The sequence below is a fragment of the Leopardus geoffroyi genome, chromosome D2, assembly GCF_018350155.1.
Source record: "Leopardus geoffroyi isolate Oge1 chromosome D2, O.geoffroyi_Oge1_pat1.0, whole genome shotgun sequence".
NCBI classification, from domain to species: Eukaryota; Metazoa; Chordata; class Mammalia; order Carnivora; family Felidae; genus Leopardus; species Leopardus geoffroyi.
Genome location: NC_059334.1, coordinates 44,503,035 through 44,518,411, shown reverse-complemented (window position 1 = coordinate 44,518,411; position 15,377 = coordinate 44,503,035). Strand labels below are relative to the sequence as shown.

Genomic DNA, 15,377 nt, shown 5'->3' with positions numbered 1-15,377 from the left:
TCCTCAAGGTCCTTCTAGGTTTTTCTGCTACATCGTCTCAAAGCCAATTCTACATACTTTATATATTTTTTATAGAGACACCACATTTCCAGGTACCAAATTCTGTTCAAGTTATTACTACTGCATAACAAATGTACCCAAATTTATTACTGTAAACAACAATTTCATCATATCTTATGTATTCTGCATGTCAGACATTTGGTTAAGGCTTGGCTTGACAATCTTTTAACATTATCTGAGATCATTTGGTGCTACTTGTCCGGCTGATGGGCTGGTATTAAGGGTTCAAAATGCTTCACTCACATGTCTAGCACTTTGGCAGAGGTAGCCGGAAGGCTGAACTCATCTGGAACTGTTACCCAGAATACCTACATGTGATTTTTCTGGTGTTTTTCCCATGTGGTTTCAGGGTGTTGAACTTTTTACGTGGCAGCTGGATTCTCCTAGATAAATGATTCTAAATGGGGGTCTATTATGTCCCCCAGGGGATATTTGACAATGTCTGGAGATATTTCTGGTTGTTATTCTGGTGGAGGGGATGCTACTGGCATATAGTAGAGGACAGGGATGCTGCTGAACATCCTACAATGCTCAGTACAGCCACACCCCCCCCAACTCCTGCCCCGCCAGCAAAGAACTATCTGGCCCCAGATGTCAATGATGTCAAAGTTGAGAAGTCTTGTCCTACAGCAAGTATCTCAAGAGTTGGGCAGAATCTTTAATGGCCTTTTTAAAAAACCTAGCCTCAAAGACAAGTAGCATCAGATTCAGACCAGATTTTAAGAGAGAGGAATTAAACTTCACTTCTTGATAGGGCGTGGTGAAGTCACATTATAGAAGAGCAGGTGGGGTGGGAAATATTGTCACAACATTCTTTAGAAAATACAATCTGCTATGGGAACTGTCAAGGAAACCTGAATGTAATCAGTGCCATGAAAAAGGAGCAAGGGTAAGGCTTTAAGGATGTAGGAGGATCTGTCACTTTTGATTGGAGAGATAAAATGAGGCTTCTTGAAAGGATAACAATTAAACAATTTTTTTAATGATAAATTAAATCTTGAAAGAAGGATAATGTTTTGAAAGGTTCAGCTAGAGGGGAGAGCTCTCTAGACAGAGAGAACAAGAGAAATAAAGGTGTCAATTATTAGAGACTAGCAAACTATAGCCTTTGGGCCAAATCCAGCCTGCCATTTATTTTGTTTATTGGAACCCAACGACACTCATTGGGTGGTTGACCACAGAGGCCATATTTCCCAAGAAGACTAAAGTATTTGCTCTAACCCTTTATGGAAAAGTTTGCTGACCCCTAGACTAGGTTACTCATTTATTTGTTTATTCATCAAAAACTTGTTAAGAGTCTGCTATATGCCAGGAATTGTATCAGATATTTAATGCATGGTGCTGAGCAAACCCAAGCAAAACACCCTCCTATCGTGGAGGGTGATATTAGAAATGATAACATTTGAGAGCTATAAAGAAAATAACTAAGTCTTGTGCTTGAGAATTTGGAAGAGTGACCTGGGAGGCTTTATCAGGAGGATAACTCATTGGGTAAGATCTGCCAGATGGGAAAGAGCCAACCATAGGATGTGAAGGATAGAGATAAGAGTTATCAGGGAAGCGAAGGGCACACACAGAGTTCCCAAGGCAGGAAAGACATTGGTTTGGAAGAGTAACTGAAAAGTGGCCAGCATCGGTGGATGCAGGTGGGACGTGTGGCATGAGATGAGGTTGAAGGGCAGGCATGGACCAGGGCTTGGAGACTTTTACAGGCTATGAAAAGGATATATGCTTTTAATCTGATTTCACAGGGAGCCACTTGAGAATTTTAAAAAGGAGAGTGAAATAAAATAATTTTCAGTAAAAGAAGAAAAAGAAAGAAGACTCTGGCTTCCGTGTGGGGTTTCGATAAAAGGCAGTTAAGGGTGGCAGTGAGAAATAGGTAAAGCAAATTATAAAAAGATTCCAGGTAAGAAATAAAGATGGCACAATTTAGACACTGTGCTTCTCAAACTTTACCGTGCCTATGCGTGACCTGAGATTCTTGTTAAAATGCAGACACTGACTCAATAGACACGGAGTACAGTCAAGATTCTTGGATTTAAACAAGTTCCCAGGTGACCTGGCATAGACCACACATTGTGTAACGAGGGTCTGGAGGTAAAGACATAAAAAGTGGGTTTTAAGAAATGTCTTCTGAATCGTTCATTTTACTAACATTTTTTCATGACTCAGAGTCTTAAAGTAAATTGGCAAAACAAAACCAGGAAAAAGAGAAAATCCAGCCTGGGCACTTACAACCATCATAAATAAATCAGTGCTGAGAAAGCCTTTTTGCAGAACTTGAGACATGGGACGTACCTGGAGGCTTGAGTTTCAGAAAAGTGTGAAATTCTGACCAGTTAATGAGGAAGTACGCAGGGGATGGTCAATTTCATTAATTTTTCTAATAAAATGTTATTGAGTGAGTTGAAATGAAGAACAGATAATCCCTGCCATACAAGAGATAGAGTAGATTTGTGAATAGATAGACATGGAACTGAATGTATCATGAAAAACATTTCCACCAGCATCAAGTGCTATGGGATAGGGTTGCCAAAGGGAGACACTTACTCTTGGTATAAGGTGCAAGGAGTGATCTTTAAATGGTGACTAGGAGTCAGAGAACAAAGAAAGAGAAGAGTGTTTCAGGGAGAGGAGAGAGCCAAGAGTTTATAGTGAGTATGGTGAGAGACACATGCTGCCTTAACAATGCAAAGACGCCTAGTGCTGGCTGTTGGGAGGTACCTTGTCAGACTTCAGACTGATGTATAGTGTAGATAGTGTGGATGGTGCCAGTGATTCTAGTGTGTTCAAATTGGCAAGAATTCTGTAAGCTGCTGGTATGGACCTGGGCATAGTAGAGACCTAAGAGCAAAGAGAGTATTGTCAATAACAATAACTAATGTCTATTAATAACTGATAATAGGTGAGGGTATTTGATGCCAGAGAAAGCATATGACCAATTCAAGTAACTTGCCATAGGTGTCCAGCTTGGCTTGGCTCACTGCAAACACTGCCTTTGCTAGAACATACCATTTATTTAGAGAGACAAAACCAACACATCTAAAACATTTAGAGAGAGATACAAAATCAACATTACAGTTACAAGCTAGATTGCAGTGCAGTTTCAAAATGAAAATAGCTTTATTGCTTTTCTTCTGCTTATAAGAGCGATGCTTCCTGTCCATAAAACAATCCATACATCATGGGATAGTATAGTACAAGAGATAAACATTCCCATTGTCCTACCCAAGGCCAGAAATAGCCACTTAAAACTACCTTTTTGTCTTAGGCATGCATGTGAACTATCACCCAAAAGGAAATAAACATTTAAAAGGTGGATCATACTACATACAATGTTATGAAATATGTTCTCCCCCACACACTGAGGAACTATTTGAAGGTAAAGCTGCACTCATGTTCTTCCTAAACCTTTATAAAAATTTTTTTTTCAATGTTTTTATTTATTTTTGGTACAGAGAGAGACAGAGCATGAACGGGGGAGGGGCAGAGAGAGAGGGAGACACAGAATCGGAAACAGGCTCCAGGCTCCGAGCCATCAGCCCAGAGCCCGACGCGGGGCTCGAACTCCCGGACCGCGAGATCGTGACCTGGCTGAAATCGGCCGCTTAACCGACTGCGCCACCCAGACGCCCCCCTAAACCTTTATAAAGATACATTCAGTTCTTCTAGATTGATAGGTAATTTCTTGGCCACTTGATACTTATTTAACTTCAGCTAGTCCAAGAATGATGAACAAGTGTACTGACATCAGTCAAAGTTAGTATCATATCATCATCCTTGCTTTAAAAGTCATCATCCTTGCCAAAAGGTCATAGGTGGGTCACTTGAGAGGTTAGTGCCACTACTTCATCTCTCCAGCACATGGCTTCATCCCTTTCCAAATCACTAGCAATGTGTGTGTGTGTGTGTGTGTATTTGTGTTTGTGTGCAATAAACTCACTACTTTAGGTATACACTCCTCAATCATCTCTGATAACTCCACATAGCCCTTCTTCCTCTTTGCATTCAATACCTTCCTCCAACTCCTGACCCCAGACAACCACTGATCTATTTTCAGGACCAACAATTATTGCCTTTTGAAGGACATCATGTAAATAGAGTCATAAAGTCTTTTGTGGCTGGCTTCATTCACTTGGTGTGATGCTTTTAAGCTTCATCTGTGCTGTTGCACATGTCAGTAGCCTATTGCTTTTTATTGCTGAGTAGTATTCCATTGTATAAGTATGCCACATTTTGTCTATCCATTCACTGATGAGCATGATCAACATTTGGAATGTTTCCAGTTTTTTGCTATTATGAATAAAGTTTCTATGAACATCCACATACCGACCCCTGTGTGGACATACTTAATATGAAGTGTTTAACTTTCTAGGAAATTGCCGAACTGTCTACCAGTGTGGCTGTACCTTTGCTTTCCAGATCCCCACCAACACTTGATAATGTCAGTCTTTAATTTTGGCCACTCTAAGGAGGTTAGTGATATGTCCTTGTAGTCTTGTTTTGCACTTCCCTGATGACTTATGATATTGAGCATATATAGTTTCATGTTCATATTATCCTTCCACATATTTCTTGGAAAAATGAGTCCTTTATTTTTAAAAATTGCAATTTCTTCTTATAATTGAGTTATAAGATTTATTCATATATAGCAGATACAAGTCCTATAATATTATAGATACACATATATCTGATATTGTCCTACAACTTTTGGATGCTCTGTTCTGTTTTTCCTTCTTCCACTCCATTCCCTAAAGGCTTGGAGGAAAGAGCTGATGAATGGGTGTGGCCTCTGTTGTGTCTAGGCTCCCAGGGAGCCTCACTTTCATGCTAGCCCACACTTGGCCTTTAAAATTTTGGTAAAATTTCAGTCCTTTTCCTTCTTATCCACTGTTACATCTCTTGTTCCATACTCTGCCAAAGATGAAACATTTCTTGTGTCCTGTGACTCTTTGGAGGGGCTTCTCATCTTTTGAAATTCATGATGGTTGTGTGACCACAGGTCTCTTAGAAGCTAAATTTTTTAAAATATAGTTTTGTTGATTATCTGAATTTTTGTTTGTTTCAATGAATGCAACATTGTCTGGCTGATTTCTACATCTTAGGCAGAGTGGAACTGCCTCTGTCCTTACTGTTAATGTGACAGAAAGACTCCATCACTGACACCACTGGAGTTGGGTAGTCCTTCTATCCCTTTGTGGGCACAGTGAGTCCTGTGTGTCTGTCCTTTTAGATAATGGAGGCTAGCACTGGGGCATGTTGATGGTCTCCATCACGAATGACCTAGTTTCCAATATTGATGGCACTTCTGCTAGTTTACCTGGTTCTCCTCTCCAGTACCATTGTGGAGGGGAGGAGGGAATATCTTTCTCTCATCCTTGCTAAAGGTTTTTCATTAAGCCCCCATTTGTGATAGCTCTCTGGCCTATTTTATTCTTCTTTTCATTTTCTCATGGCTCTGTCCTCTGGATCTTTAACACAAATTCTGTAGGGATTTTGTTTTAAGAGTGTGTAACTTTCACCACATGCTCAATTCCCTGCATACAGGGTCCTGGGCTGAGACTTTAAGTTCTCCACTGTAAGTCCTTCACTCTCATGTGAGTCTCCTCTTCTCAATATAGTACATCTGGCACTTCAAGAGTGGTCTAATGGGTACATCTGACCTGATGGTCATCTTTTATGGTTCATACTCTCCAAGGCCCATACCTTAGTGGCCCTGATATACTGGAATTCCCAAATGAACTTTTAAATTAGACCATACTTCAGAAACCCTGGCTACAAATTATATTCTATGCTCAGATTCTTACATTCTGTTTCCAAGATGCTCTTTTTTGTCTAAACATGTCCCTGCATTTAGAAGCTTAAAATGTGCAGTTGACTCTCTGAAATCATTGCTGGCTGAATGCCCCAACTCAAGTTGATTCAAGATGTGGGTTCCCCCTTTACGCCAATCCCACCCAGGGCCATGATCCTTTCAAACATATACTGAACTCATCTATTCTCTAATAAAAATGGATGACGGAATAAAAGCTAATAGAGGGGTTATGGTTTTAGAAAAGTCCATGCACTGCCATGATTATAAACCCACTGTGGCTATCACTGCTGATGCCCATATCCCAGCCAGGGCTGTGTGCTCAGCTGAAAGCAGTCACTGGCCAATGACGGTATAGCTCAAATTGGATTCCGGCAATGGCTGTGAGGTATGACCAACATGGTCGTAAAAACTTCACTTCCTTCCTTCAGTGCTCTCTTGAGATAAGCTTACCACCGAAGTGGTTGGTCACTAGTTGTAAAATGTGAAATATAGGTTATTGATCTACTGTCTTGTTGGATATAGTTAAATATGAGATTTGAGATGAAGCAAACCTACTTTCTTTCCTTCCCTCACTCTCTCCCCAGGAATTGGTGAGGCTCTGTATATGGAACTGGTCATATCCTGTGTCTGGGCTGTGAAGCAGTTAGACTGCCTCTCCTCTCCTTCCCTCCTCCCCATGAAAAGAGATGGCACTTCAAGAGACCTCTGTAACTAGATTGTAGACCACAAAGCCCAGTCTTCCAAAGGAGGCCTGTCCCATTTATGGTTAATAGCCCTGCATTTATTAAATACAGGACCACAGAGTCCCAAATCCCCACATCTCACAACTCAAATACTAACGTGAAGAACACTCCGATTAACTCAGGAAATATATTTTCCTGAGACCAGTGGGTTATGAAATTTATTCTCCAATTGGCAGATCTCTTGAACAGTTGTTTGTCATAATCAGATTTTGAGACCATATATCTCCTCTCAAGGGATGATTGTGCTCTAACCTCTGGCTCCATCCATGCTTCTGGTCTGGGTAGAGCAGACCTCCTGGATGAATGAGAACCAGAGCTGTCTTTCTTATCAAATAGTGGCAGTTCTCGTATTGTTTAACAGTGCTGGAAATTAGTTTTTCAGGCACTGATCTTGACAGGTCAGCTGTCAAAAGTGGGTGTCTGTGGCCATAAAATTCATCGATCCCATAAACAAAATTCTGTCTGCAAAATACAAGGGGAAGTCAGAGTAGATGCACTTATGTACAAATGAAATGGTCTGCAGCTGTATGAGTAAGTGTCAGGACTTCTACAGGGGAAAGCCTTTTCTGGCTTCCCATTTATCAAGCCTATCAGCCTCATTTGGTTTCATTGACTTAAACTTTTTCCTCGGCATTCTGAGCCAAGAGAACCAGGCAGCCTCAGGAAGGAGGCAGAATACAGTCTCCTAATTTTGATCGGCGGCAAGCTTGGAAATCTATTTAAAGGCTTTATTTTATTTTATTTTATTTTATTTTTCAACGTTTATTTATTTTTGGGACAGAGAGAGACAGAGCATGAACGGGGGAGGGGCAGAGAGAGAGGGAGACAGAGAATCGGAAACAGGCTCCAGGCTCTGAGCCATCAGCCCAGAGCCTGACGTGGGGCTCGAACTCACGGACCGCGAGATCGTGACCTGGCTGAAGTCGGACGCTTAACCGACTGCGCCACCCAGGCGCCCCAAGGCTTTATTTTATTTTTTAAAAAAATCCCCCTAGAGTCTTCTGTTTGGACCATGGTTTTTCTGGTCTTATATATCAAGTGTTCAGAGGGATGGCTCAAAAATGATGAAGGTTTGGGACGCCTGGGTGGCTCAGTCGGTTAAGCGTCCGACTTCAGCTCAGCTCATGATCTCACAGTTCCTCAGTTTGAGCCCCGCGTTGGGCTCTGTGCTGACAGCATGGAGCCTGGAGCCTGCTTTGAGTTCTGTGTCTCCTCTCTCTGCCCCTCCCCTACTCCTTCCTCTCTCTCTGTCTCTGTCTGTCTGTCTGTCTCTCTCTCTGTCTCATTAGAAATGGTGAAGGTTTACTGCTCTCATCTTAAGATTCGGGTAAGAACACAAGGCTTTGTAGAAATGGGGGGATTCACTCAGCCTGGGGCACTCGGCTTCAGGCTGATGTGAGGGAATAATAAACTTCCCTGCCCAACTGAAGGATCTTGGATCCTGGAACATGGTTGTACTTTGATGTGTTTGAAGGCAGAATTTTGGTTTCACTTTGAAGTATCTTTTCTTTCTCTGTCAGAGTACAGGATGCCCTGAAGGCCAGGGAGAGAGAGGTCTACATTAAAAAACAAAAACACACAAAAATAAAAACCTTTAAGTCCTAAATACTTTCAGACAAAAAATAGGGGTAATTACAGGCTTGGAGGATTTTTTTTCCCTCTCATGTAGTTGAGCTTTGATTTAAATGGCTTTGCCTTAGGATTGCTGTATTTCTTTCTTGGTGGAGAAGGATTGTCTTCATGGAGCTAGACCTCAGCAGTGGCCACTTCCCCATCTCCAAACCCAGTAGGCTCATGGGGTCCACACCATCTTGGAGAGGTCATAGAATGGGAGATGTCATGCTGGATGAACCCACAGTTGCCTCTTCTAGGCATTAGGCACCCCTTGGCCACAGCTCCTGGCAGCCAAGGGGACTGATTTATTGGATTCTGACCCTCAGACTGGCCTTGACAAACAAATTATTTGACTTTGATCACTCCCCTCCATTCAGTCCTTAGTCATACAAATTCATGTGACAGGATTTTGTCACATATACTAGTTATTTCAATCAACAGCTTATTTTCCTTCCTGTGTAAGTAGGTGAAAAACCTGTTGAAAACATATAACACTGTCAAGAAGTTGTAATGAATATTCATAATTCCACCACCTGGATATATAACCATATTACATTTTAACAAAGCTCCTCCCATTTTTACCACCACCCTTTTAAAGAAACATAATTAAGGTTTTATTGCACAGTTTTTATATCCTGATTCTTTACTTTGTCATTATTATTTTATAACAGATTATTTCAAAGCGACTGTTTCTTTTGAATAGCCCCTGAACATTTGGTAGGCAGGGAAGTTACTTTTATTTTACTTTTTATACAAGAAAATGGAATCTCAATGGAGTCATATTTATTTAAAAAATATTTGTAGACTGCCTTCTGTGTTTTAAGCACCACAGTAAAACATGCTGTCTGAGGTCGTTCAGGTAAGTGGTAGAAACAACCAGAATATCAGTCAGCTGACTACTGAACATATGCTGCTTTCATATCTCCAAGTTCCTATCTTCTTCCCCAAATCTTTACCATACAGAGTAAGTTGACATTTGAGAGAAGAACATGGCATTCAAAGCAAGGTTGGAAACTCTAAGATGAGAATAAGCAAGGTAAGGTCTAGTCCAATGGCCCAAATTTCTAGACAGTTTATGAAGACAAGGTTTTAATCTCAGTGGACAGGATAACAAACCCAAATAGCACAGTAGGATCACGGACTGAGGTCCAATATGGAAGACACTGGAGATGCTTTCTACTGCAGCTGTGTATAATTGGAAATTGGGCCAAACATTGCATTAGCTGTGAGGAATGTATGACACTAATGTAACATCTTAAATAGGGGAAACTGGGTGTAGGGTATATGGGCAGTCTCTAAACTGCCTCTACAACTTTTCTGTTTATCTAAAACTATTCTAAAGTGGAAACTTATTTTTAAAAAATATGAATAAGAATGTACCAGACCCAACCAAAGAGGAATGATATTACAGGCAGAAGGAACTACATGTAGGGTCAGGAAGAAGCATGCTGTGTGAGGTGCATGAGGAAGGTGCAGGGTTTGGTGGGGTTGGCATAGACTGTGCCTATGTAAACTGAAGTAAGCTGATGGTCAGGCTTGGATCTCAATGAGGAAGGCCTTTCTTTTAGGCCAAGCTTCAGAGTGTTTGAATATATTCTGTAGCAAATGGGAAGTTGTTCTAAAATTTTCATTGACACAGATCGTGTCTCTGTTTATTACAAGGATACATATCAGCATGATGGAGGAGGCTATAAGAGAGAGAGGTTGGGGGTAACGAGATCAGTGAGGAGGCTATGGCAATACTCTGGGGCAGAGGTGCTGCTGCCTTGAGCCAGGCAGGGGGCTAGAAAAAGAAGGTTGTATGGACAGGCATTGAGAGGCAGAGCCCTTCTCACAGCTGAGCTAAAACTCTAGAAGGACAGGGCTTCATTCCAACTGCTTTTTCCTGTGCCTCCGTTCTCCATTCCTATGACTGATTACAATCCCACTAGACAGCCAGGTAAAATTTCTTTGATCAAGGCCAAACAGGGCCCCAGTCCAGGTGCTTGCTCATCTAAGCCAGGGTAGCACAGAGTTCAGATGCCCCTTCACCTGTGCCAAGGGGGTTTGGCAGCACGTTAGGAATTCATGTCTTGCTGCAAGGCAGAATATCTTGTACTTGGAACTCACATGTTATCATTAGGACAAGATCGCCTTCATTATGACTCTTTCAGTCATTGAGGTGGTCCAAGGGACCTTCTTAACACCACCCAACTCAGTCGGTGCAGGTTACCCATCAGGGCTAAGCAGCTCCAATGCCTGATAGTTATGCGAATAAGATGCAAGCAGCCCAAATACACATCATGAGTCCCCTCGTCCATGTCAGAGGGTCCAAAGAATGTAGGGAATCAACACCTTGACTCTTTTTGTCTGGGTTTGTCTCTTCCCTTTGACCAGAATTTTGACCCAGATGCAGGAAGTGATTCTGGGTCCCAGTGCTATTTCCTGAGACCCAGTGGAGAAATAGCCATGAGCTTTCATTCTGATAATACCAGTTACCAGAGCATGGTATCTTTGCTATCCTTGAACAGGACTTTGGGTAGATTTTAACTTTGCTCTTTACTGCAGTGCCTCTGAAATTAATTAGTGGTGGCTGTGAGGAGCTCCTCAGAGCACATGGCCATGCTCTTAACTAAATGATTCATTCATCACCACCAGGTATCCTATTACTTAGGATGGAGTGAGTCTTAGTTGGCATTGTGTGCAAAGTGACAGCTGGAGTTTCCACATTCCTTTTAAACCAGGTTACAACCATGTATCTCATTCTGATGTTCCTGCTTTAGGTCTCGGGGTTCTAGTATCTTCCAGGTGGAATGGTCCTACAGATTTTGCAACTGTGGCCTCACAGTCAGAGCTCAGTGTGCAGACCCTGCTGTAGACATCAAGGCTACAGGACATGCTGGGAAAATAGAAGTGTCCTTAGGTGGTACTACTGGTGGCTTCTTTAGGACACCTGGTGACATTTCTCCACAGATGAATAGTTCTTCTGTTCAGCCTAACTAGGGTACTTGTGGACTTTCTCTGACGAAGAGTAGATGCTGCCTGCAGTGGTTTGATTATTTGATTATTTAACCCCTTGCTACTTAAATGGTGGCCATAGATCAGCAGCAGCAGTGTCACCTGGGAGCTTGTTAGACAGGAATAATCACAGGCTCCAGAATCAGAAAGTGCATATTAAATCCCTGGATAATTTGTGTGCATATTATAGTTTGAGGATCACTGCTTTAATCTATAGCAGTGGTTTACAATCCTGGCTGTGCATTAGAATCACCTGGGAAGCTAAAATATTCATATCTAGCCCACTACAGACCAATTAAATTTGAATCTCTGGGGGTGAGGCCCAGCCTTCAATATGTTTAAAAGCCTTCTTAAGAGAATCTAATATGCAGTGACCTAGAAGAATAGGGTTTCTCGATGAGGATTGCTGGGGAAGTATTAAAATCCCTCAGTGCTGGGATCCTGATTAAGTTCCCTTGAGATGGGGGCTGGTATCTGTATTTTGTTTACATTTCACCAATTAATGATTGAGAATCATTGATCAGACAAAAAAGTTCATCATGGTTGCCCGGATGCTACAGGGATGCAGAGAGGGGAAGCAGGTCCCAAGAACTTCTGTGTCTCCTGTTGTTTCTGAGCCAGGATAGGGTATCCTTGACCACCTCAGGGTGCCTGTCAGAGATGCATCAGCCTATTGGATAAACTCTGCAAGCTCAGGAAAATATGGTGGATCAGAGTATGTGTATTCTTAGCCTATACCTGCATATCTAGCAAAATTATGAAATATGCATTACAGTGAAGACAGGCAGTGAGCTCTTGACCTTTGCACTAGGCATCAGGGTGCAAAACAAGCTGTACATGTGGGTCTTTGTTACCTGGTTCACTGCTGATTGTCATCCTGCCCTGGTGGCAGTGATGGCTGAACTCAAGGGCCCTCTGGCCCAGGCAAGTAAAGTTGTAATTAAGAAAGAAGACACTTTGTGGGAGACACAGTGACATGACCTCAGTAGGCAGGCAGAATAAAATTATACAGAAATATTCATTCTAGAAACAAGTTCTTACCGATTGGTTTTATTTTAAAGACGTGGCAGGTCCTTGAGTTCCAGATGAGCTGATGGAAGAAGTGGTACTTTCTATCACACCTGTATTCTTTCTAAGGTTTGAAGATGGCTCTGATGTCTGGGAAATGGATTGGACTGCTGTCCGCCTCTCTGCCTGACTCAAGATCCCAGTTTAGGAGACGAGTTCCTAGGTGCACACAGGTGCCCATTCTGTCCCTCACACTCCCTTTTTCCTTCACAGTTGGCGACGTGGGACTCAGAGAAAGGTCTGAATGGCAGCCTGCAAGAGAGGCCCATGGGCAGCCGCCTCCAAGGACTGACTCTCAAAGTGGTGACTGTCTTGGTAGGATCATGGGCATATTGGGGAGGTTCACCATTCAGGATTTTGAGCTAGAGGCTTCTCTCCATTTGGTTTAATACTGGGTTTGGAGAGAAGGGGATCTTGAGTAGTGGCTTGAGTGTTCATAAGGCCTCTTTGGCAAATAATTTTGCAAATAATGACGTAAGAGTAAGATCGGAGATTCTGCCCCAGGGCCTTCCATGGGAGGTGACTGGGCTGCTCTACAGAAAGATCACAAATCTGGATCCACTGCTGGATCATCTCTACCTGCTCCTGGATGTAAACAGTATGTTGACCTACTCATGGTCCTTAAGAGAACTTTGCTGGTAGCCAGAGTCCCCAGAAAGATGCTCGGAGGAGGACATTCTTCCAGCACCCAATCCCACTGATGACCCCCATGTGGTGCAGACTTTATAATGAAAACCATTTGTTGCAATTTTTCTGCATGGATGTCCTGGAATCATAGACTTTTAGATCTTTAAGAGACCTTAGAATCATCTTCTTTTCAATTTCTTCCTTCACCTTTCCAGAGCTGTAGGAGACATTTTAGATTTCCTTCTTATCAGCTGGCCAGACATGGTTCAAATGTCCCCTCTGTCGCATCAGGCACTGACATCTCCTGCTCTAGAAGCCTTTGGCAGCAGTGTTCCTGCATTCCCTGAATGCACATCACATAATAGGCATTATACCCACCCCCCCCCCCACACACACACACACTCCCAGTTAAATTAATGAGGTATGTTCTCTGAGGCTATTTGCCAAAAGTCCACTGTTGGTCAGTTTCACAGGATTGTGGCGGGGAAGGCTGAGGTGTTTTCCAGAGGACCGCATGCCCTACAGGAGCACACATGACAAAGCACAGAATGTGTAAATGTGGCTTTGGGCTCGGACACTGTGGGGTTTAATTCTGTCCTGTCCTTTGACTTATGGTATGACATTCTCCCATGAATCAGAATCCATTTTCTAGTACAATCTGATAGATGTAATTCCGTCTTCTCTCAATCAAATATCATAGAGCTTTTATTGTCATTCTTTATCCTGGATGAGAAGTAACCACAGTTCTTATGTGGGTCCTGAAGAATTATGGCATTTCCTAAGGACGGAGTCCTGAATGTCATAAATGAAGGAATAAAAACAAATCATGTCATTCTGGCAACGGGGTTCTGGGCAGAAGTTGGGATAGCATCACACAGGACAAGTAAATCTCCATTCCTCCATCAATATGCTGGTTGCAGGGATCTTCCTATGTACTATGCTCTGAGTTTCCATAAACTGCTTTAAAAAAGGGCAGAGATGTTTAGACTCCAGCCCTAAATTGCGCATATACATGCCCACGTTGGGAAACATTCTAAAGCTATGATTCATCAGGTTGATCTTTCCAATAATACCCTGGAAATATATGTGTTAATGAACCTGTTATTTAATTGAAGAACATCCATTCTGTTGTCCTCAGGAAGAGCCTTTCGTGATGGTGGCTGAGAACATCCTTGGACAGCCCAAGCGCTACAAAGGGTTCTCCATAGATGTCCTGGATGCATTGGCCAAAGCTCTGGGCTTCAAATATGAGATTTACCAAGCCCCTGATGGCAGGTATGGTCACCAGCTCCATAACACCTCCTGGAACGGAATGATCGGGGAGCTCATCAGCAAGGTAGGTCCCAAAAGCAGGACCATGGGGAGGGGCACCCTAGTCTGCCTCTGGGGTGATATCTAAATTTGATCCATTAGGCAGTTAGAACCTTGGAACTAACTAAACAAACCACAGCCTACCACTCACTCTTCACTCACTAAGACTCTCTTTTCTTCAACCCACCCATTTCTGCTCTCTTATTTTTCTCATTTCCTGGCACTCTGTGTTTTCCTTCAGTGCTCATTGGTGTCTTTCCTTTTGAGCCTATCTGCTGAGCCTGCTTTATAATACACCCTTCTTGAAACCTACCCCCATATTTGGGCTGAAATAAGAACTTAGTTCTCATGGGAAGTTAATGAATGCTTATTCTTTTCTCCCTCATGACCCACAGGTGGGTGTGTATATGCAAGTGTGTGTGTGTGTGTGTGTGTGTGTGTGTGTGTGTGAATGGGTGTGTGTATATGTCTGTATTGTTGTGAGTAAGTGATACAGCATTCCCTACCTCCTCAAATTAGTTTCAAATAATTACTCTTCCTGTCTCCTATGGAGCCTAGATCCTCACTGAGACTCATGGTATGAGGCCAGTTCACTGTGTTCCCATCCAAGCCTCCTGTCCTCCCATGACCTCTGGGTCATTTCCTTACAATCATTTATGATGGTGGTATCTGCTAAAGCCTTCCCTCTCTAGTGTTGATGTTGCCACCAACTTTGATGTTTCTGACATCCCTATGGACAACCCTGGGCTCCCAGCGTTTTGACCGCCTCACCTCCAGTGACCTTTGTTTGTGCTCCACATCAGCACCGTACAGATGCATCTTGTTAGCGTCCTACATACTACTGTCACTGTCTCACTCCATGACGACTGCCTGTTAACCTTCTGACTCTTTTGAACCTTTGCTCCTAAAACATTGGTCCTTCGCTTTATAAACTCATAAAGGCAGACCAAATGTCTCCAATTTCCCCTAAGATTTTTTTTTAAAAACTTTGTTGAGGTATTAATTTATATATGAAATTCACCCATTTAGGATATACAATTCAATGATTTTTAGTGAATCTACTGAGTTGTGCAACCATCATCATAATCTAGTTTTAATTTTTTTAATGTTTATTTATTTTTGAGGAAGAGAGAGAGACA

General features: G+C 42.3%; 1 protein-coding gene across 5 annotated transcripts in view; it reads left to right on the top strand.

Moving 5' to 3' along the window:
* Nucleotides 1-15,377, top strand: part of GRID1 (glutamate ionotropic receptor delta type subunit 1) — a 701,884-nt gene that overhangs the window by 568,852 nt on the left and 117,655 nt on the right. For all 5 annotated transcript variants that reach the window (XM_045437900.1, XM_045437898.1, XM_045437899.1 and 2 more), the window contains 2 exons: nucleotides 12,514-12,615; nucleotides 14,066-14,263. In XM_045437900.1, the coding sequence (XP_045293856.1) occupies nucleotides 12,514-12,615; nucleotides 14,066-14,263 (300 nt within the window). The remainder of the gene's footprint in view (nucleotides 1-12,513; nucleotides 12,616-14,065; nucleotides 14,264-15,377) is intronic.